General features: G+C 38.7%; 1 protein-coding gene across 1 annotated transcript in view; it reads left to right on the plus strand.

Moving 5' to 3' along the window:
- PEX7 (peroxisomal biogenesis factor 7) overlaps positions 1-21216 on the plus strand; it is an 83594-nt gene that overhangs the window by 26107 nt on the left and 36271 nt on the right. The window contains exons 6-8 of the mRNA XM_055433132.2: positions 7666-7772; positions 9370-9483; positions 11720-11775. Coding sequence (XP_055289107.1) covers positions 7666-7772; positions 9370-9483; positions 11720-11775 — 277 coding nt within the window. The remainder of the gene's footprint in view (positions 1-7665; positions 7773-9369; positions 9484-11719; positions 11776-21216) is intronic.

Here is a 21216-nt window from a genome sequence, read left to right on the forward strand (position 1 = left end):
TAAGAATGTCTTGACTTGTGGAGTTGTTCTCAGGATGACATAAGGAAACACAAAATGTCTCACACATAGTTAACCTCCTTTGCTTGATATTTACCCCCCTTTTAGGGATATTCTCTTTAATTCATTGCCACTAAGCCATAGCAAGACAGTATTTAGTATGATCATTTCTCCTGTTTGCTTTTAATTTATGTTTTCAATTCTAAGATTAAGTAGATACATACATTTATATATCTCTATATTTTTTTATGGAGAGAAGTCATTTTATAGAAGTGTAAAAATTAGACTTTGTACTGTTTGCATGAGGGTTTAGAAATTTGGTTCTTTAGGCCGATTCATAAATCACGTATAATCTGAACAATATACATACATAATTTGTAGAGAAACATCGCACAGCTTGTCTGCAGTCCATTTAAAACAACATGGGCCACCTGCCAAATGGTCATTGAAATAGCTGTCCTCATCTTCACTTGCCCCTGGCTGCTCTAGAGCACCTCTCCTCTGGCTATTTGCCTTTCTCTCACACCCTGCAGCCCTGCCCTCCCAGTTCTTGTACATTCATTCTTTTACCTTTTTTTTCTGCCAGCCTAGCCTGTCATACTTCTGTGGTCCTGGCTTTACATGAACAGTTCAGTGGCAGGATCCTCCCAGAGGGTGATGGGGAGAAGAGGCTTGAGACCGCAAGAACAATTTTCCTTTCTGTCCCTGGTTAGAAGGTAGAGTCATTCCCAGTGGGGAAACAGTATGTTGGAAGTCAGAGTTATATTCATGTGGTTTATATTAATTCTTAGTAATATAATATCTGTCACAGCATGACTTTTCATAATGTAAATTTGACAAGCACAACTATTAATGAACAAATATGGGTTAATTAATGATCAATTCATGATTAATGGTCTGTCTTAGGTAGATCATAACCAGTTATGAATCTTTCCAAGTTGGAAACCAGTCTAGCTCCTTTTATTAGTTACTGAGCTGCTTTGGCTTAGATGGCTTTATCTTTGGTTTGTTTATCAGAATAACACTGCTAAGTCTGAGTAACAGTTACAATAATGTGTAACGTGTTAATTAATCATAAATGTTTGTGGTGACTGACAAGATAATATCATCTCTCTTTATTTCTTGTTTCTTGTATAACTATCAAAAAGTGAATTTATGAAGAGAAAACAGAAATGGTATCCCTGAAAATTTCTATTTGAGCATATACAGAAATTCAGACAACACAGAGACATGCCAAATAAAAGTACGTGCTCATTCCCCCTCTCCTATAGCACTGCTGTTAATAACATTTGCTTGTATTCCTCCATAAAAAGTCTGTGCCCATTCCAAAATATTATTTAAAGTTTTTTATTTTATTGAACATACTTCTCTTGCTTTTCAGTTAGACAGCTAATTTTCTTTTCAAAAAACATTATACTAAAGCATTTATTAGAATTTAAAATTTTCTAATCTTTGAGCTGTAAGTTAATAATTAGCTCAAAAGGAGGGTTTGTGGCATAGTAAAAGTTGGGGTAATCTCTGTGCCTTTGCCATTTCAAGAGAGAGAAGAAAATTTGCTTCCCAAGTTGTGTGCAGTGCACTTCTTTGCATATTTTCTTTGCTTGAATTGTTTCCATATATTTCCTATAGGGCTGTGTCTTCTGCCCTTACACATACATAGCGCCTTACACAAACAAACACTACAGTTTTTCGATTACTATTATATAAGCTATGGAAGTAACCATATTATCAAAATTTTAAAAACATATTTAAGTTTAATTTTGAGTGTCGAAAGGGATATTGTTGGTGAATCATTCGGATCTTTAGTGAATGTCTGCTGTTGTCTGGGCACTGAAGATACACTGAGCATGTAGTCCAGCGGGAAAGAGAGATGCTAAGAAAAAAACCTAGGGACAGCAATGACGAGGAGCGTGAAGTTCTTTGAGAAAGAGCTCACAGCACAGTGGTTAGGGACATGGACTCTGGAGCTGGACTTCCTGCGATCAGATTCTCCTTTCACTGCTCTTACATGGCTTCAGTCATGCTACTTAACCTCTGTCTCTTCATTCCTTGTTTAAAAAAGAAGAGTGATAATAATAACCTGCGTTGTGGAGTTTTGATGAGGATTAATTGAATTAATTCAAATACAAGCTTAAAGGCTCAGGACAGTGCCTGGCACAGAGTAAGGGCTCTCTGAGCGGTGCCTCCTGTCATTAACATGTGCTCAGGATTGCGTGGGAACACAGCAAAGGATTCTTGAGCTTGAGCACTTGGTTCCTGAGCTTGTCAAAATTGGCTGGTCAGAGCAACTTCCCTAAGGAAATAGTGCTTCAGCTGCTACCTTATGAACAAGTAGATGAGGAAATGAGAAGTGGGAAGTAAAGGGATGAATGTGGAGAGTATAGGACATGTTGGAGGAAGATTTGAATGGTCTTTGCATGCGTTATGTGCTGTAAGGATTGAGAGTCAGTGCTTACCTGGGAACTAAAACTCTGGGAACTGAGTTTTAGGTAACTTGGTCCAGGTAGAATCTGAAATGTATGCTTGTAAATAACATGCCTGTCCAGTGATCCTGAAACCTGGCCCACCATCATAGTCTGTTGCTGTTGTTTAGTTGCGGAGTTGACTTTGGCTTTTCTGCAGCCCCACAGACTGTAGCCCACCAGACTCCTCTGTCCATGGGGTTTTCCTGACAAGAATACTGGAGTGGATTGCCATTTCCTTCTCCAGGGGTTCTTTCTGACCCAGGGATCAAACCCGACTCTTCTGCATTGGCAGGTGGATTCTTTACCCCTGAGCCACCAAGGAAGAGGAAGCTTAAAAAACAACAGAATTCTGGACTTCATCTTAGTCCTACTGAATCAGATGCCTCTGAGAGGTATATTTTTTAATCACCCTAGCCGAGTCTAGTGATGAGCCTGATTTGGGAAACACTGTACTGGTCTGTGATGTTGCTCTGTTTAAGATGTCTAATGAATAGCTTATTTCTGTTGATGTAATGGAAATTTTGTGTTTATTTTTAATAGAAATATACTTCTGTCTTAAAAACTCTATAGAATGGTTTCAGTGCTGAATTCAAAGAAGAAGCGGTTTCCTAAGAGTGAGAATTTAATTTTTTTCCTGAGTTTTGTCAGTTATAGTTTGAGTTATATTATAGTCTTTTGTCCATTAATTCTCTTTGTTTTACTGCTTAGAGACAAGAGTTTGCTATGAAACATACTGTAATATTTGCATAAAAATCATTTCAACTGCAAAATTCATGGTTGAGGAACACAAAGTTGTAAAATATTTGTCTTCACAAATATTAAAAATGATAAGCAGCTTATATAATTGGCAGTCAAGACATAGTTTTATGTCTAATCCTGTGGCACACATGTAGCTAATTATGTCATTCAACTGCTTATAACAGTTTATATTTTAAGATAGTATAAATAATATGGGCTTCCCTGGTGGCTCAGATGGCAAAGAATCCACCTGCAGTGCAGGAGATCCGAATTCATTCTCTGGGTTGGGAAGATCACCCGGAGAAAGGAATGGCTACCCACTCCAGTATTCTTGCCTGAAGAATTCCATGGACAGAAGAGCCTGGCAGGCTACAGTCCATGGGGCTGCAAGGTGTCGGACACGACTGAGCAACTAACACTTTCACTTTCATGAGAATATAATATTTACGTTTTTCCAAGAATGTGGTCACCTTCAAAGTTGTAGTACTAAGTTAATCATTAGCTAAGTAAAGACAAACCAAAAGGAAGTAGTGCTTTGATCTTCCTTAGCAGAGTCCTCTAAGGGCATTGGTTTTGTTTAGTTCATTAAAGTTTTATTCTTACATAATTCACATTTCCAAATTATTTGAGATGGAAGGGAAGAATATTTGAGCTGTTTACATGAGGAGGATTAATATGAAGTAAACTTTCTTTTGAACCGAGAAAACTAAATTACTGCTATTACCGACTCCATATAATTGCATAAATCATAGCCATGCCTCAATGTGTGGAGTCCAGCAGTTTGAAAAAAACATCATTCTACTCTAAGAAAAAAGTCATCTGATAGGCATCTGGCATTTCAAATAAATTAAATTATTTGGGCCCAATATGCATCTTTTGCTCTTCATTTCACTTCCTGGTTTCAGATTCACCATTTACACTCATTCTCCTTACCCAGCTTCTTCTTGATGCCACAACTTGAATTAGACATGGTAGTAGCCAGCACTTCCTGTACCATATTATGCACTTAAATTCACTGGTTCTGTTGCCAGTGGCAAGTCTGCAACTGATAAGAGAAGCTGGTAATTCAGGTGGGTCTGTGGCACTGCCCCAGGGCCCTGGTAAACGTCTGGCTGACAATGAAAGGCCAGTTGTCTGGAAAATGCAATTAAAAAAGCAATATAAATATAGATGTCCTGGTGGCTAAAAGAGTTTAATGAGTCATGGTACCAGTTGGCCAGAAGGTCTCTCTCCTACCTGGCAAACGAAATGAGGAGGAGGAAGTGCTGAATATGTGCAGCTGAAGTGGAATTCTTAGCTCCTTCAGAGCACTTCTCACCCTTTTTGTGCTCTTTAAGTTAACTGCCAGAGGGGACAACCTAAACCATGGTCTTTAAAAAAAAAAAACAAAACTTTGCCTGACTACCATGGTGAAGAGCCAGAATATCGTCCCAGAGACATTTGATAGAGGCATCCACCCAGCCTTTGTGGTTGTTATTTGTTTACTCTTTTGTTGAAGTATATAATACACGCAGAGAACAGTGCCTAATTATAGCACGATGAATTTTCACAATGAACACACCTGTGTACTGGGGCTTCGCAGGTGGCACTAGTGGTAAAGAATCTGCCTGCCCGCGAGGAGACTCCGGAGACCTGGGTTCTCAGGACGCAGGTCAAGAAACAGAATGTTCTCAGAGGCCCCACTTAGATTCTTCCAGTCATTACCCACCCCTGTCCATTCGAGGGTGACCTCTGAACTGCCTCCTAATAGCATCGATTAACGTTACCTGTTTGTATGTTGTCCTGCCTTGGTTTCTTTTGCTCAGCATTATGTTTTGTGAGATTCATCCATATTGTTGCTAAAATTACTAGTTACTTCTTAATCTCCTAGTCCACGTTTATTGTAATGTTTTGACACTGTAAAGCATTCCCATACACCCATAGAACGTAATTATTAGGATGAACATGAGCTCATTGAACTTTAAACAATGCATGGTTATATAGCAGACTTTATGGTTTCAGACCTCATGAAGTGTTAGTAACTCAGTCTTGTCCGACTCTTTGCGACACCATGGACTGTAGCCTGCCAGGCTCCTGTGTCCATGGGATTCTCCAGAAAAGAATAGTGGAGTGGGTTGCCATGCCCTACTCCAGGGGATCTTCCTGACGCAGGAATCAAACCCATGTCTCCTACATCTTCTGCATTGCAGGTGGATTCTTTACCACCTGAGCCACCAAGGGAGCCCTTCAGACCTGATCGGTTCAGTTCAGTTCAGTCACTTAGTTGTGTCCGACTCTGCGACCCCATGGACTGCAGCACGCCAGGCCTCCCTGTCCATCACCAACTCCTGCAGTTTACTCAGACTCATGTCCATTGAGTGGGTGATGCTATCCAACCATCTCATCCTCTGCCATCCCCTTCTCCTCTTGCCTTCAATCTTTCCCAGCATCAGGGTCTTCTTAAATGAGTCAGCTTTTCACATCAGGTGGCCAAAGTATTGGAGCTTCAGCTTCAACGTCAGTCCTTCCAATGAACATTCAGGACTGATTTCCTATAGGATGGACTGATTGGATCTCCTTGTAGTCCAAGGGACTCTCAAGAGTCTTCTCCAACACCATAGTTCAAAAACATCAATTCTTCGGTGCTCAGCTTTCTTTATTGTCCAACTCTTACATCCATATGTGACCACTGGAAAAACCATAGCCTTGACTAGATGGACCTTGGTTGGCAAAGTAATGTCTCTGCTTTTTAATATGCTGTCTTGGTTGGTCATAACTTTTATTCCAAGAAGTAAGCGTCATATTATTTCGTGGCTGCAGTCACCATCTGAAGTGATTTTGGAGCCCCCCAAAATAAAGTCTGCCACTGTTTCCATTGTTTCCCCATCTATTTGCCATGAAGTGATGGGACTCGATGCAATGATCTTAGTTTTCTGAATGTTGAGCTTTAATCCAACATTTTCACTCTCTTTCACTTTCATCAAGAGGCTCTTTAGTTCTTTACTTTCTACCATAACGGTTGAGCTGGACTAGAGCTAAGCTCTGAAGTTCCAGAGTCTCTATTCTTAAACTCTACATTTCATTACCACAAGCAGTTTAATTCTTGTCTTTCTTAACTTGCAAAGAAGTCAGAAAAAAATTGTCTGAAATTATTGAACTTAGCTAAATGACAAATAATTTAGAATTGGGATGATAGGAAATTATATGTAGGTAACTAAAGGAAATGTTTGAAAGTCTAATGTTTTTATATACCATTTATTAGCGTATCTGCTATATGCCAGAGACCATGCTAACACTTTACAGAAACTTTACTACACTCAATGTTTTTGTACCATCCTCCATCCAGGCATTCTGAGGAACTAGTCTCAAAGATATTTTACAACTTTGCAGGGTCACACAGCTACTAAATGGAATCAAGACCATTACTGCCATCGCACCTTTTTTTTTACATTAACCTGAACTGGCTTTCTCAGATGATCAGTTATTGTTTGTAATTACTTTTGATGGAGATATACATATATTCAGAATTTTTCATCTGGTCATTTTATTGTTTCCTCATATTTTACAAAACTGAAGGCAAACAGCATCTAAAACGGTTAATCAGGATTGAATCGGTGGAGCTGCTGCTGCTATTGCTGCTGCTGCTAAGTCGCTTCAGTCGTGTCCGACTCTGTGTGACCCCATAGACAGCAACACACTAGGCTCCTCTGTCCCTGGGATTCTCCAGGCAAGAATACTGGAGTGGGTTGCCATTTCCTTCTCCAATGCATGAGAGTGAAAAGAGAAAGTGAAGTTGCTCAGTTGTGCCTGACTCTTAAGCGACCCCATGGACTGCAGCCTACCAGGCTCCTCTGTCCATGGGATTTTCCAGGCAAGAGTACTGGTGTGGGTTGCCATTGCCTTCTCCAGACTCTGCGGAGCTAGGTGGTATAAATCATTTTTGTAGTAATTCAGAGTATAATCCTTACATTTTCTCCACTTGTTTCTTTCAAGGTGAAATCCTTACCTTTGATGGCCCTTTAAAATGTAATAAATGTAAAAGTTAAGATTTGAAATTATCCATTCTGACTTGGTAGACTTTGCACACATTTTACAGTAAAACTGTTACCATTTTGCTTCCTGTAGAATATGCTGGTATAGGGCGCTGACTTTACTTACAAGAAATGAGGGTTTTCAGAGTCTTTTCCTTTCCTGAAGAAAAATGCACTGGGTGTGTGCTTAGTCACTGCTCTGCTTGTGTCAGTGTGAGATTCAGGTTTTCCTGCTTTGAGTAGATCTAAAAACTTAATATGGTGCCTTATTTTTTGTAGTCACTTTTAGTAGTTCTTATATATTATTATAGTGTAAAACAACGTATATGTGTATATGACATACAGATGGCAATGTCCTGATAATGGAAGTGGTGTGTTTTCCCTGACTTGTCATCATGGGTACCAAGCATCCATGTGGTGTGATAAAGAGTGATCAAGTCTTCCTCTCTCACCAGGAGATCAGACTTTGAGAATTTGGGACGTGAAGACAACAGGAGTCAGAATTGTGGTTCCAGCACATCAGGCAGAAATTTTGAGCTGTGACTGGTGTAAATACAATGAGGTACCCTATCTTGTTCTATCCTTTAGCTACTGAGCCCTTCCTAACGTTGAAATGTTCTAGATTTTATCTTTGTTTATGTGGATTTGGATAGTGTTTACGGGCCATTAAGTTAGATTCAGTCCCTTTCGTTTCTAATTGATGATTGTGAGTGACCTGCATTAGCATTAATTGGATTTAAGTGCACATAAAACAGGCTGAATAAGAAACAGAAATTCTCAAAAGTTCAATAGTGCAGGCTTACTTGTTTGTTTGGGAAACTGCTTTACAATTTATGTAATTTTTTACTTTATTGCTCTTAACCCTGCCAGTTTGTATCATCTTTTGCCTTCATTTCTTGTGCACTTTGCTAGTGAGGCTGCTGAACTATTTGTAACTTGATTTTTAATTTGACAGTCCATCGGTTTTAGGAATTTTCTGTTTCATTTTCCCTTACAAGCCTAATCAAGCTTCATGTTTCTGGAAGATAGCAGTGTCCATTTGCAACCTTTTGCAACCTTCAGCTAACCATTTGGGCATATGAATTAGAAATGGATTAAATATGTGTTGATATGCCATTTAAATATATTTATCTACCTGAAGTGGTCTGTTGACTGTGACAGTTAAGTATAACATACACTTTGTTTTTTTCCCAGTTTTAGTCAATGAAAATTAAGGGAACATTGTATTGGCTGAGTTCTTTAATTAGAAAGAAATAAATTAAAAGAAGATATAGAACATAATCAAAATAATACTTGATTTTAATAAAATTTTCAGTGCTGATGACTACAGTTCAAATCTCACCCACGAATTTTCCAAATAAGAAAATGAAATTGTGGACTATATGTTATACTTTCGGGAATTCTAAAAAAGATGCTGATATACACTTGACAGTACTTTAAAAATTTTTTAAAAACAGTCACTGAACATTTTTTAAAATGAGCTTATATTGAAGTCCAAAATGTTCAGACAATGGATTACTGCCCTGGTCGATGTAGAATGGGGCTGAGTGTGGACCCAGCTCTTGGCCTATTCAGCCGTGAACTGGGTTCACCTAGGGTTCTCGGTAGGAGACTACTCACTATTTGCACAAATTCTCACATAGAGTTAGCTATTACATTAAGACATGGTCCTTGAGAGTTAGGAACAATGATTAATTTAGAATTAGGAAAACAACATTTAATTTATACCTTTGCCCTTTCAAATATTTGTGAATTAGCAGTCTCTTGCCTTTTAACGCCTGGTAGAAACCTCAGAGGACGCTGAAGTGACAGGTGGGCTCTTTTGTCCGGTGTAATTTTTAATAACTTGTGTTCTTATTAATATCCCTAACAGTAGATGGGAGAAGCTACAATGTTGTTTGAGACTATGCCTTTTTCTCTTGTGTACTGCGTTCCTTCATATACCTAAGGCATATTGAGTTCCTTTTCTTTCAAGTCATACTAAGTTTTGCTTTTGATGTATATTTTAACTCATTTCTATAATGTTATGTAATTTTTCAAGAGTGACTTCTGGGTTCAGATTAAATAAGTACCAGAAAATAGATACTATTTCCAGTAGGAAAGCTTGGCTACTGCTTAATTGTAAAGAGTCACACTTAACCTTGCTGTGTTGTTTTCAGAATCTGGTGGTGACGGGGGCGGTTGATTGTAGTTTGAGAGGCTGGGACTTGAGGAATGTACGACAACCTGTGTTTGAACTTCTCGGTCACACTTACGCCATTAGGAGAGTGAAAGTAAGTCTTTATCTTTTCTTTTTCTGCACAGAGCAAAAAGATAAATGCAGTCAATGAAGTACATTTAAAAGGTGTAAAGGGATGGGGTTATTGATTCGTTTTGTTTTCACGTTTTGTTACCCAGTGAATGGTAGTAAACGTTGAAAGCTAAAGTTAGGTAAAATACTGGACTGATTACTGAGTGACTTATAACAATATAGTCAGGTGGTACTCAGGAGTGAATAAAAACGTTTTTCTCCTTCTGTCATCCCCATGCTACTATTTCTATAGTAATTTAGTTTTAGTATTATAGTCTTTATAATTTTTCATTCAGTGGAAAAGTTTATTTTGTTGAAACTTGTACAGAGAGGTGGCTAATTCTTTCTTTTCCCTAACATGATTATATATATGAATGTTCACAAAAGTTACAGAGTATGGAAAAATTTCCACTTTGTAAATAGTAGAGATAACTTTTTTCTTCTGCTTCTCCTGGATTTGTCAGGTTATAAACTGACTAATGTTAGTTTCCCAGCTTTTTTTTTTGGTGTGTTGGGTCTCACGGTGGCATTCTCCAGTTACGGCAGGCGGGGAGGTCTCATTGCGGCAGCTTCTCTTTTTATGGACCAGTGGGCTCTAGAGTTTGGGCTCAGTAGTTGTGCATGGGCTTCGTTGCATGTGGGTCGCCCCCTGGACCAGGGATCAAACAAATGTTTCCTGCGTTGGCAAGTGGATTCTTAACCATTGAACAACGAGGGAAGTCCTTCCCAGCTTTTATTTAGGTAAATTTTGCTAAGTCACTGTGGAAAACATCTTATTAAGGGACATCTCCCAATTTCATTTTTGTTTTTTTACATTACAGGTAAGTAAGTACCTTTTTGATCTTTTAATTAAGATAGTTATGTTATTCCTATTTTAAAAATTCTAAATTGCAGTTAATATTTAAAATTTTTCTGGTTATAACTCAAAATATGAGACCCAGTGCCCATTTTTTTTAAAATGGCACACAAGTTTTGGTAGTTAAAAAATGTTTTCTATATATATTTCATAGTTCTTCTGAGAATGAAATAGGGTGAAATAGTGAAAGTGTTTTGCAAACTGTGAAGAACATTCAAATATAAGTATATATGTGCATATAAACATTAAAGTACTGGAAAGAAAAACGCTGAGGAAATAAAATTATAGTGGGCAGCCAGTTACAAGATGTATATTAATACTTGTATATTACCTGTCTTTAAAATTTGCAATTTTTGACCTTGATACCATTTTCATTAGATGTGATATACAAATAGCATAAAAATTATTTTAAAACTTTTAATATTTAAATGTTTGATGCTTGTGCCTAATAGCAGTCATAAAATGTATTCACACGATTGGTAAATTATATAATTATATGTGCGAATCATCATACACTATGTCCGTTAGATTTGTAGAAGTTAATTTTGGATAGCCAATATGAAATTGTGCTTAATTTTTCCAGAATAGCAACTTTTAGGGAATATTTAATTCTAAATAAGATTTAGGAAGCTTGAGAAATGACTTTCTTTTAAGAATGTATAAACAACCATTTTTCCTGTAGGTGGATACTTAAAAGACTAAAAGATTTTTGCCTTGAATTAAAGTGTAATAAGGTTTGGAAAAGCATACTTAAAAAAAGATATTTATTGGAGTATAGTTGAGTTACAATGTTGTGTTAGTTTCATGTGTACAGCAAAGTGAATCAGTTATACATATACAAATATCCATTCTTTTTTTAGATTCTCTTCCCATGTATGCCATTACAGAGTATTGAGTAGAGTTCTCTGTGCCTAATAAGTAGGTCCTTATTAGTTATCTATTTGACATATAGTAGTGTCTGCACCAGAGAAGGCAATGGCAAGCCACTCCAGTACTCTTGCCTAGAAAATCGCATGGATGGAGGAGCCTGGTGGGCTGCAGTCCATGGGGTCGCTACTAGTCGGACACAACTGAGCAACTTCACTTTCACTTTTCACTTTCACACATTGGAGAAGGAAATGGCAACCCACTCCAGTGTTCTTGCCTGGAGAGTCCCAGGGACGGCGGAGCCTGGTGGGCTGCCATCTATGGGGTCGCACAGAGTCGGACACGACTGAAGCGACTTAGCAGCAGCAGCAGTGTCTGCACTTCTGACAGTCCTGTCTATACTTTGTAATAATGTTCATGAGAATGATCTTATGAAGTACCATGTTATAATTACAGTTAACCTCAAAAAGGATTTTTTTTTTGTTTTCTTTTGTAGTTTTCACCATTTCATGCTTCTGTGCTGGCCTCTTGCTCCTATGATTTTACTGTAAGGTACAGTGGTTTTTGATATGTTTCATTGTAGAATACCAAGTACCATTTGCATCTTTATAACTTTTATTAAGGATATGTTTATTTTGCTAATATAAAAATAATCTGAGTTGGAGACATGAGAATATTTTCTACAGGGATTAATATTATATTTTCCTGTTTTTATGATCTAGTCATATGGATGAATGAATTCTTTATTATTTGAAGATTTGCTTGATCTTTCTGTTTAAGTCTTTTTTCCCGACTGTTCTTCCTAATGTAATAACTTCCTATGCCATAGATTGACCAGCTAGTACCTTTTTAAATTTAGATTTCAAAAGTTGTGAAATCTTATTTGCTTAGGTCTAATTATATAAATCTTATGGCTGAAATTGTTATGAAAAAAACAACATGAGTGTATGTATGTTTGTGGATGACTGTATGTATGTGTGTATACATGTGTATATATGTATGAATATGTATATATGTATCTCTAATCATAGCCCCAGTTCTGATCCTACACTACACAGGGTTCATTCTACTTTTTCTCCTTTTCCAGATTTATAACTCCTGATTTTTATTATTTACAACATTTTTTACTTACTTGCTATTCTAGAATTCTAGGAAAGTAGTTTGGAAATCACTTTGTATCAGTTCATAAAAATCTTTTTCATTCTGCATAACTCCTTTATGTACATATACTATAGTTTATTCAGTTATTCTCCTATATATGGATATTTAACTTGTTTCAAGTATTTTATAAATAACAGTGCCACAATGAATAATAACCTTGTATGTGCGTATGTTCACATCACTAGAGAATTAGCTTCAGAATATATTCCCAGTAGTGGGATTGCTAAATTAAAAGGTAATGATATAAATATATATCTTGTTTTGTTATATATATATATTTTTTCGTTGTTGTTGTTATATATTCCTAATCATGAGGATTATTCCAGTTTCCATTCCAAGCAATAGTGTTTGAGAGTGCCTGTTACTCTACCATCTAAGGATCATTGATTCTTTAGGGGTTTCCAAGTTCATGATCATAACATCTATAAACATAGTTTTACATCTTCAGGTTCTGATGCCCCTAATTGATTTATCTGATTGCCTTGACAGATACGTCTATTACAATGTTAAATAGTGTTATCAGTTCAGTTCAGTCGCTCAGTCGTGTCCGACTCTTTGTGACCACATGAATCACAGGCCTCCCTGTCCATCACCAACTCCCAGAGTTCACTCAAACTCATGTCCATCAAATCGGTGATGCCATCCAGCCATCTCATTCTCTGTCATCCCCGTCTCCTCCCACCCCCAATCCATCCCAGCATCAGACTCTTTTCCAGTGAGTCAACTCGTCGCATGAGGTGGCCAAAGTATTGGAGTTTCAGCTTTAGCATCAGTCCTTCCAATGAACACCCAGGATTGATCTCCTTTAGAATGCACTGGTTGGATCTCCTTGCAGTCCAAGGGACTCTCAAGAGTCTTAGTGAAGTGAAATTCAGACGTAAATTGAAGAAAGTAGGGAAAAAAACTAGACCATTCAGGTATGACCTAAATCAAATCCCTTATGATTATACAGTGAAGTGATAAATAGATTCAAGGGATCAGATCTGATAGAGTGCCTAAAGAACTATGGACGGAGGTTCGTGACATTGTATAGGAGGCAGGGATCAAGACCATTCCCAAGGAAAAGAAATGCAAAAAGGCAAAATGGTTGTCTGAGGTGGCCTTACAAATAGCTGTGAATAGAAGAGAAGTAAAAGTCAAAGGAGAAAAGGAAAGATATAACCTCTGAATGCATTCTTTGGAACTCTGAATGCAGAGTTCCAAAGAATACCACGGAGAGATAAGAAAGCCTTCCTCAGTGATCAGTGCAAAGAAATAGAGGAAAACAATAGAATGGGAAAGACTAGAGATCTCTTCAAGAAAATCAGAGATACCAAAGGAGCATTTCATGCAAAGATGGGCACAATAAAGGACAGAAATGGTACTGACCTAACAGAAGCAGGAGATACTAAGAAGAGGTGGCAAGAATACACAGAAGAACTATACAAAAAAGATCTTCATGACCCAGATAGTTACGATGGTGTGATCACTCACCTAGAGCCAGACACCCTGGAATGTGAGGTCAAGAGGGCCTTAGGAAGCATCACTTCAAACAAAGCTAGTAGAAGTGATGGAATTCCAGTTGTGCTACTTCAAATTCTATAAGATGATGCGAAAGTGCTGCACTCAATATACCAGCAAATTTGGAAAACTTGGCAGTGGCCACAGGACTGGAAAAGGTCAGTTTTCATTCCAATCCCAAAGAAAGGCAATGCCAAAGAATGCTCAAACTACTGCGCAATTGAACTCATCTCACACACTAGCTTCCCTGGTGGCTCAGATGGTAAAGCATCTGCCTGCAATGCGGGAGACCTGGGTTCGATCCCTGGGTTGGGAAGATCCCCTGGAGAAGGAAATGGCAACCCACTCCAGTACTCTTGCCTTGAAAATTCCATGGATAGAGGAGCCTTGTAGGCTTTAGTCCATGGGGTCACAAAGAGTCGGACATGACTGAGCGACTTCTCTTCACACGCTAGCAAAGTAATGGTCAAAATTCTTCAAGCCAGGCTTTAACAATATATGAACCATGAATTTCTAGATGTTCAAGCTGGTTTTAGAAAAGGCAGAGGAACCAGAGATCAAATTGCCAACATCCATTGGATCACTGAAAAACAAGAGAGTTCCAGAAAAACATCTACTTCTGTTTTATTGACTATGCCAAAGCCTTTGACTGTGTGGATCACAATAAACTCTGGAAAATTCTGAAAGAGGTGGGAATACCTGACCACCTGACCTGCCTCTTGAGAAATCTGTATGCAGGTCAGGAAGCAACAGTTAGAACTGGACATGGAACAACAGACTGGTTCCAAATAGGAAAAGGAGTATGTCAAGGCTGTATATTGTCACCTTGCTTATTTAACTTATGTGCAGAGTACATCATGAGAAACGCTCATGATGAAGCATTTGGATGGATGAAGCACATGCTGGAATTAAGATTTCCAGGAGAAATATCAATAACCTCAGATATGCAGATGACACCACCCTGATGGCAGAAAGTGAAGAACTAAAGAGCCTCTTGATGAAAGAGGAGAGTGAAAAAGTTGGCTTAAAGCTCAACATTCAGAAAACTAAGATCATGGCATCCGTTCCCATCACTTCATGGCAAATAGATGGAGAAACAATGGAAACAGTGGCAGACTTTATTTTGGGGGGCTCCAAAATTACTGCAGATGGTGACTGCAGCCATAAAACTGAAAGACGTTTGCTCCTTGTAAGAAAAGTTATGACCAACCTAGACAGTATATTAAAAAGCAGAGACATTACTTTGCCAGCAACAGTCCATCTAGTCAAAGCTATGGTTTTTCCAGTAGTCATGTATGGATGTGAGAGTTGGACTGTGAAGAAAGCTGAGCACCGAAGAATTAATGCTTCTGAACTGTAGTGTTGGAGAAGACTCTTGAGAGTCCCTTAGACTGCAAGGAGATCCAATCAGTCCATCCTAAAGGAAATCAGTCCTGAATATTCATTGAAAGGACTGATGCTGAAGCTGAAACTCCAATACTTTGGCCACCTGATGCGAAGAACTGACTCATTGGAAAAGACTGATGCTGGGAAAGATTGAAGGTGGGAGGAGAAGGGGATGACAGAGGATGAGATGGTTGAATGGCATCACCCACTCAATGGACATGAGTTTGAGTACACGCCAGGAGTTGGTGATGGACAGGGAGGCCTGGCGTGCTGCTTGCCGTTCATGGGGTCACAAAGAGTCGAATACGACTGAGTGACTGAACTGAACTGAAGTGAAAGTGAAAGTTGCTCAGTCGTGTCTGACTCATTGCGACCCCATGAATCACAGCACGCCAGGCCTCCCTGTACATCACCAACTCCCGGAGTTCACTCAAACTCATGTCCATCGAGTCGGTGATGCCATCCAGCCATCTCATTCTCTGTCGTCCCCTTCTCCTCCTGACCCCAATCCCTCCCAGCATCAGAGTCTTTTCCAGTGAGTCAGCTCGTCGCATGAGGTGGCCAAAGTCTTGGAGTTTCAACTTTATCATCAGTCCTTCCAATGAACATCCAGGATCGATCTCCTTTAGAATGGACCGGTTGGATCTCCTTGCAGTCCAAGGGACTCTCAAGAGTCTTCTCCAACACCACAGTTCTAAAGCATCAATTCTTTGGCGATCAGCTTTCTTCACAGTCCAACTCTCACATCCATACATGACCACTGGAAAAACCATAGCCTTGACTAGACGGACCTTTGTTGGCAAAGTAATATCTCTGCTTTTTAATATGCTGTCTAGGTTGGTCATAACTTTCCTTCCAAGGAGTAAGCATCTTTTAATTTCATGGCTGCAATCATTATCCGCAGTGATTTTGAAGCCCCCAAAAATAAAGTCTGACACTGTTTCCACATCTATTTCCCATGAAGTGATGGGACCAGATGCCATGATCTTTGTTTTCTGAATGTTGAGCTTCAAGCCAACCTTTTCACTCTCCTCTTTCACTTTCATCAAGGGGCTTTTTAGTTCCTCTTCACTTTCTGCCATAAGGCTGGTGTCATCTGCATATCTGAGGTTATTGATTTCTCCCGGCAATCTTGATTCCAGTTTGTGCTTCTTCCAGCCCAGCGTTCCTCATGATGTACTCTGCATATAAGTTAAATAAGCAGGGTGACAATATACAACCTTGACGTACTCCTTTTCCTATTTGGAACCAGTCTGTTGTTCCATGCTAGTTTTAACTGTTGCTTCCTGACCTGCATACAGGTTTCTCAAGAGGCAGGTCAGGTGGCCTGGTATTCCCATCTCTTTCAGAGTTTGCACAGAGTTTATTGTGATCCACACAGTCAAAGGCTTTGGCATAGTCAATGAAGCAGAAATAGATGTTTTTCTGAAACTCTCTTGCTTTCTCCATGATCCAGCGGATGTTGGCAATTTGATCTCTGGTGCTTCTGCCTTTTCTAAAACCTGCTTGAACATCTGGAAGTTCACGGTTCACATACTGCTGAAGCCTGGCTTGGAGAATTTTGAGCATGACTTTACTAGCGTGTGAGATGAGTGCAATTGTGTGGTAGTTTGAGCATTCTTTAGCATTGCCTTTCTTTGGGATTGGAATGAAGACTGACCTTTTCTAGTCCTGTGGCCACTGCTGAGTTTTCCAAATTTCCTGGCATACTGAGTGCAGCACTTTCACAGCATCATCTTTCAGGATTTGAAATAGCTCAACTGGAATTCCATCACCTCCACTAGCTTTGTTCGTAGTGATGCTTTCTAAGGCCCACTTGACTTCACATTCAAGATGTCTGGCTCTAGGTGAGTGATCACGCCATCGTGATATCTTGGTCGTGAAGATCTTTTTTGTACAGTTCTTCTGTGTATTCTTGCCACCTCTTCTTAGTATCTCCTGCTTCTGTTAGGTCCATACCATTTCTGTCCTTTATCGAGCCCATCTTTGCATGAAATGTTCCCTTGGTATCTCTGATTTTCTTGAAGAGATCTCTTGTTTTTCCTATTCTGTTGTTTTCCTCTATCTACTAAGTAATTATGTTATTTGGATCATCTGTATCCTTTCTTATTCTTAGTTCACTTAATCTGTTTTGTACCAACAGTGGAATATTTAAAAAATCCTATTATCACTGGGCCTCTATCTATGTCTCCCTGAATCTCTTCTAGTTTTGACTTCATAAAGGCATATGCTGTATTATTTGGTACATAGATATTTATAATATACATTTAGTGAACTGAAACTTTTAACATAAAAGTGAGTCTAATTTTGACACAGTTAATTGGTTTTAGTTTTAATTATGCTTTATCTCCTATTGATATCTTTGCTCCTGCTTTCATGTTGTTTCCATCTTCCAGATACCTTTTTCTACACTTTCAGTTTTTTTGATCCATGTTGTGTTTGGTATGGCTCTCATTTAGAGCATATATTTGGGTTTTGCTCAGTGAACTAAATAAAAAATCTTTTTATTGTAATATGCAAGTTTAGTTTGTTGCTTATTCATGTCCAACTCTTTGTGACCCCATAGATTCTAGCCTGCCAGGCTCCTCTGTCCATGGTATCTTCCAGGCAAGAATACTGGAGTGGGTTGCCATTTCCTTCTCCAGGAGATCTTCCCCACTCAGGAATCAAACGGGTTTCCTGCATTGCAGGCAGATTCTTTACCCACTGATCCACCAGGGAAGCTTTAACTTATTCACATTTCTTGATAAAAGTACGTTTGGTAGCAAGTCTGTTGTATTTTGTTATGATTATTATGTCTTATGTTCTGTTTATTGTTCCTGTATGTGATATATTTTATGTTGTATTTTGATTTTTTGCTCTTTTTTTAAAAAAATTTTATTTAGGTAATTTTTTTTGCTTTGTTTTAGTGGTTGCCTTTGGTCTTACTAGTTTTGTAATGCTTTTATTCCCTTTATTTTATTTACATTTAAAGAAAAAAAAACAAAACAGTTCATTCAATTCTCATATCTGCTGCCTCTGACAACCACTAATCTCTGGTCTCTGTGTCTGTAAGCTTGTTTTGTTTTTGTTTATCTATATTGTTGCAGTTCGCACAATTTCATTCTTCTCTTATGGCTGAATAATATTCCATTGTATTCATATGCCACAATTTCTTTATCCATTCATCTGTTGGTGGACACTTTGGTTGTTTCCATATTTTGACTATTGTAAGTAACGCTGTGAGGAACATGGGGATACATATATCTTTTCGTGTTAATGTTTTCGTTTGCCTCAGATAAAAATCCAGAACTGAATTTGTTCGATCATATGGTATTCTATTTTAAAATTTTTGAGGAACCTCTCTGCTGTTTTCCATAGTGGCTGCACCAGTTTCCATTCCCACTAGTGATGCACTATGGTTCCCATCCTTGACTTTCGACAGTAAGCTCATCAAATCTTGTTCAGTAGATTTATAGAACTTTATTTCCAGCCCTTGCTCTTCTCTGGGTATTCAGTGGATGGGGCTGAAAATTCCATCCCTTTAGTCACATGAGACTATGTAAGGACTCCATCTTAAGTCACCTTATTAACACAATCTCAGGTGTGCTCCAGAGGGCGTCCTTATAAGTAACAAATACATTCCTTCATTCGGTCTTTCCTGGTGGCTCAGACGTTAAGGCATCTGCCCACAATGCAGAAGACCTGGGTTCGACCCCTGGGTCGGGAAGATCTGCTGGAGAAGGAAATGGCAGCCCATTCCAGTACTTTTACCTGGAAAATGCCATGGACGGAGGAGTCTGGTAGGCTGCCGTCAGTGGGATCTCAAAGAGTTGTATACAACTGAGCAACTTCACTTCTTCCTTTATTCGGGAATTTCCAGGGGTTTTAGGAGCTCTGTGCCAGGAACTGCAGGTAAAGATCAAATATAATTCTTATCGTGTTTTATTGATCTAGGTCAAGTTTTTCTTTGTGTCTCCAAATGCTTGTTTGGAGTTATTAATTCCATTTAGAATGTTATATTACAGTTTTCTTACACTTTGCTATTTATTTTTTTGAGGTGATCTTTTCTCAGGTGAATTGTTTGAGTTTATGACATCAATTAAAAAAATTTTGTTTACAATAGAGTAAGACTTTATATGTTTTGGCATATCTGTGTACAGGATTGATGCTTTAGGACTGGTAGCTTTCTTTCCTTTTATTCTTCTTTTCCCTTTAAACTGTTAACTTCCTAAAATACCACCTTGTGTCCTGTGCACTTTAAAATCTGTACTCTATTCTATGCTAAGCTTTTTCAGTATTTTCACTCATAGGATGGGCTTTCTCTTTGTGGTGATAGCTTTAAATCAGTTTTTGACCTGATCCTAACTCTTCTCTGTTCTATTCAATTTTTCCTAAATTCCCCTTGCTGTTCAATAAAGCTTAGATCTAGAACATGGGAGAATGCACACTGAGATTCTGTTTTTATTCTTTTTACATGTAATTACAAGTTGGGATTTGTTAAAGGCCTGAGTTTTATTTGTTCTTTTTGCTGTTCTGTATTGGTTTTTGTGAGGATACGCTAAGAGGTTTGGATTTACATGGCCTCATTACTTCAACTACCCAGTATTCCTTTCTCCTTTACTTCTAAGTCAGTATTTGATATGGCAGAAGCTATGTAACTTTGTTTGTGTGGAATGTAATTCTAATAGAATAAATTGCAGCAATGCCTGCGGAGAAATTACATGCCCTAACTCGGTTTTTTTGGACTGATCCAATACAAGCAGGCAGACACACTGGGAAGTATAATCACACTAAATCTTCCAGCTCTCAATTAAAAGGATACCATGACCAATTTTTTTATGTAATAGTCTGTATAAAATAGTATGGAGTGATTACAGAATTTTTAGCATGGGACCCAAAAAAATGGAAACATGGTAGACAGGAGGAAAACCTATCAGTTGTTCAGCACCCACCCTAAGCTTTTCCAGACTGCATCTGTGGAGCTAGATCACTGGCTAGAGGTGAGGGCTGTAAGTATGGATTTGAAGGCCATTAACTTGAGTGTCGGACACGACTGAGTGACTGAACTGAACTGAACTGAACTTAGATGGTTTAGTCCAGAAGAATGCATCAATCAAAGGGAGATAAGATTAGAGAAAGAAGAGCAAGCCAAACAAACAATCTTCAGGAGGGAATTAATGTTGGAATGAAGGAGGGAATTAATGTTGGAATGGAGAAGGGAATAGGTTACCCAAAACAAGAGGAGACCTTGGAGCATGTAGTATGTCAGGGAAACTGCAGGCGAGGATGTCACCCATACGTGGGTGGCCTGCGTAATGTGAGATCCTCCAGGTAGGCTAAACAAGACAAAGAGTGAGCTTGGCGTCTTCTCGATTTCCCTGGTGGCTCAGACGGTAAAGAGTCTACCTACAATGCAGGAGACCCGGGTTCAATCCCTGGGTCAGGAAGATCCTCTGGAGAAGGAAATGGCAACCCACTCCAGTACCCTTGCCTGGAAAATCCCATGGATGGAGGAGTGTGGTAGGGTACAGCCCATTGGGTCGCAAAGAGTTGGACACGACTGAGCTTGGAATCTTCTCTCTTACCTAGTGTCACTTGTGGGCTCAGAATAGATTTCTGAATATAGAATCCAGTTCTTGGATTTCAGAATCTCTTCTGGAGTTTGAAGCTGATTGCCAAAGGCTTGAAAACTGAAGTGGGGGCATTAATCTTTGGACATCTTAAATCCATTTCACTGACCTTTTCTAATTAAAGGGGAAAACCTAGTGACTACTTATTCTTGCTTTTCAGAATTGTCATTATGATCTTAATTTTACTGACCACTCCCTGTTTTATCTATATACTTAAGTATCCCTAAACACACAGTTGGGAGATGCCTCACTTACTTTTGTTGATGTAGGTTGATCTCAGGAATATTTGTCCAGACTGGGCTTTTGAATGCAAACTGCAGTACTCTAAAATCTT

Source organism: Moschus berezovskii, chromosome 10 (assembly GCF_049115385.1).
Source record: "Moschus berezovskii isolate FMDL1 chromosome 10, NW_MosBer_1.0, whole genome shotgun sequence".
Lineage (NCBI taxonomy): Eukaryota > Metazoa > Chordata > Mammalia > Artiodactyla > Moschidae > Moschus > Moschus berezovskii.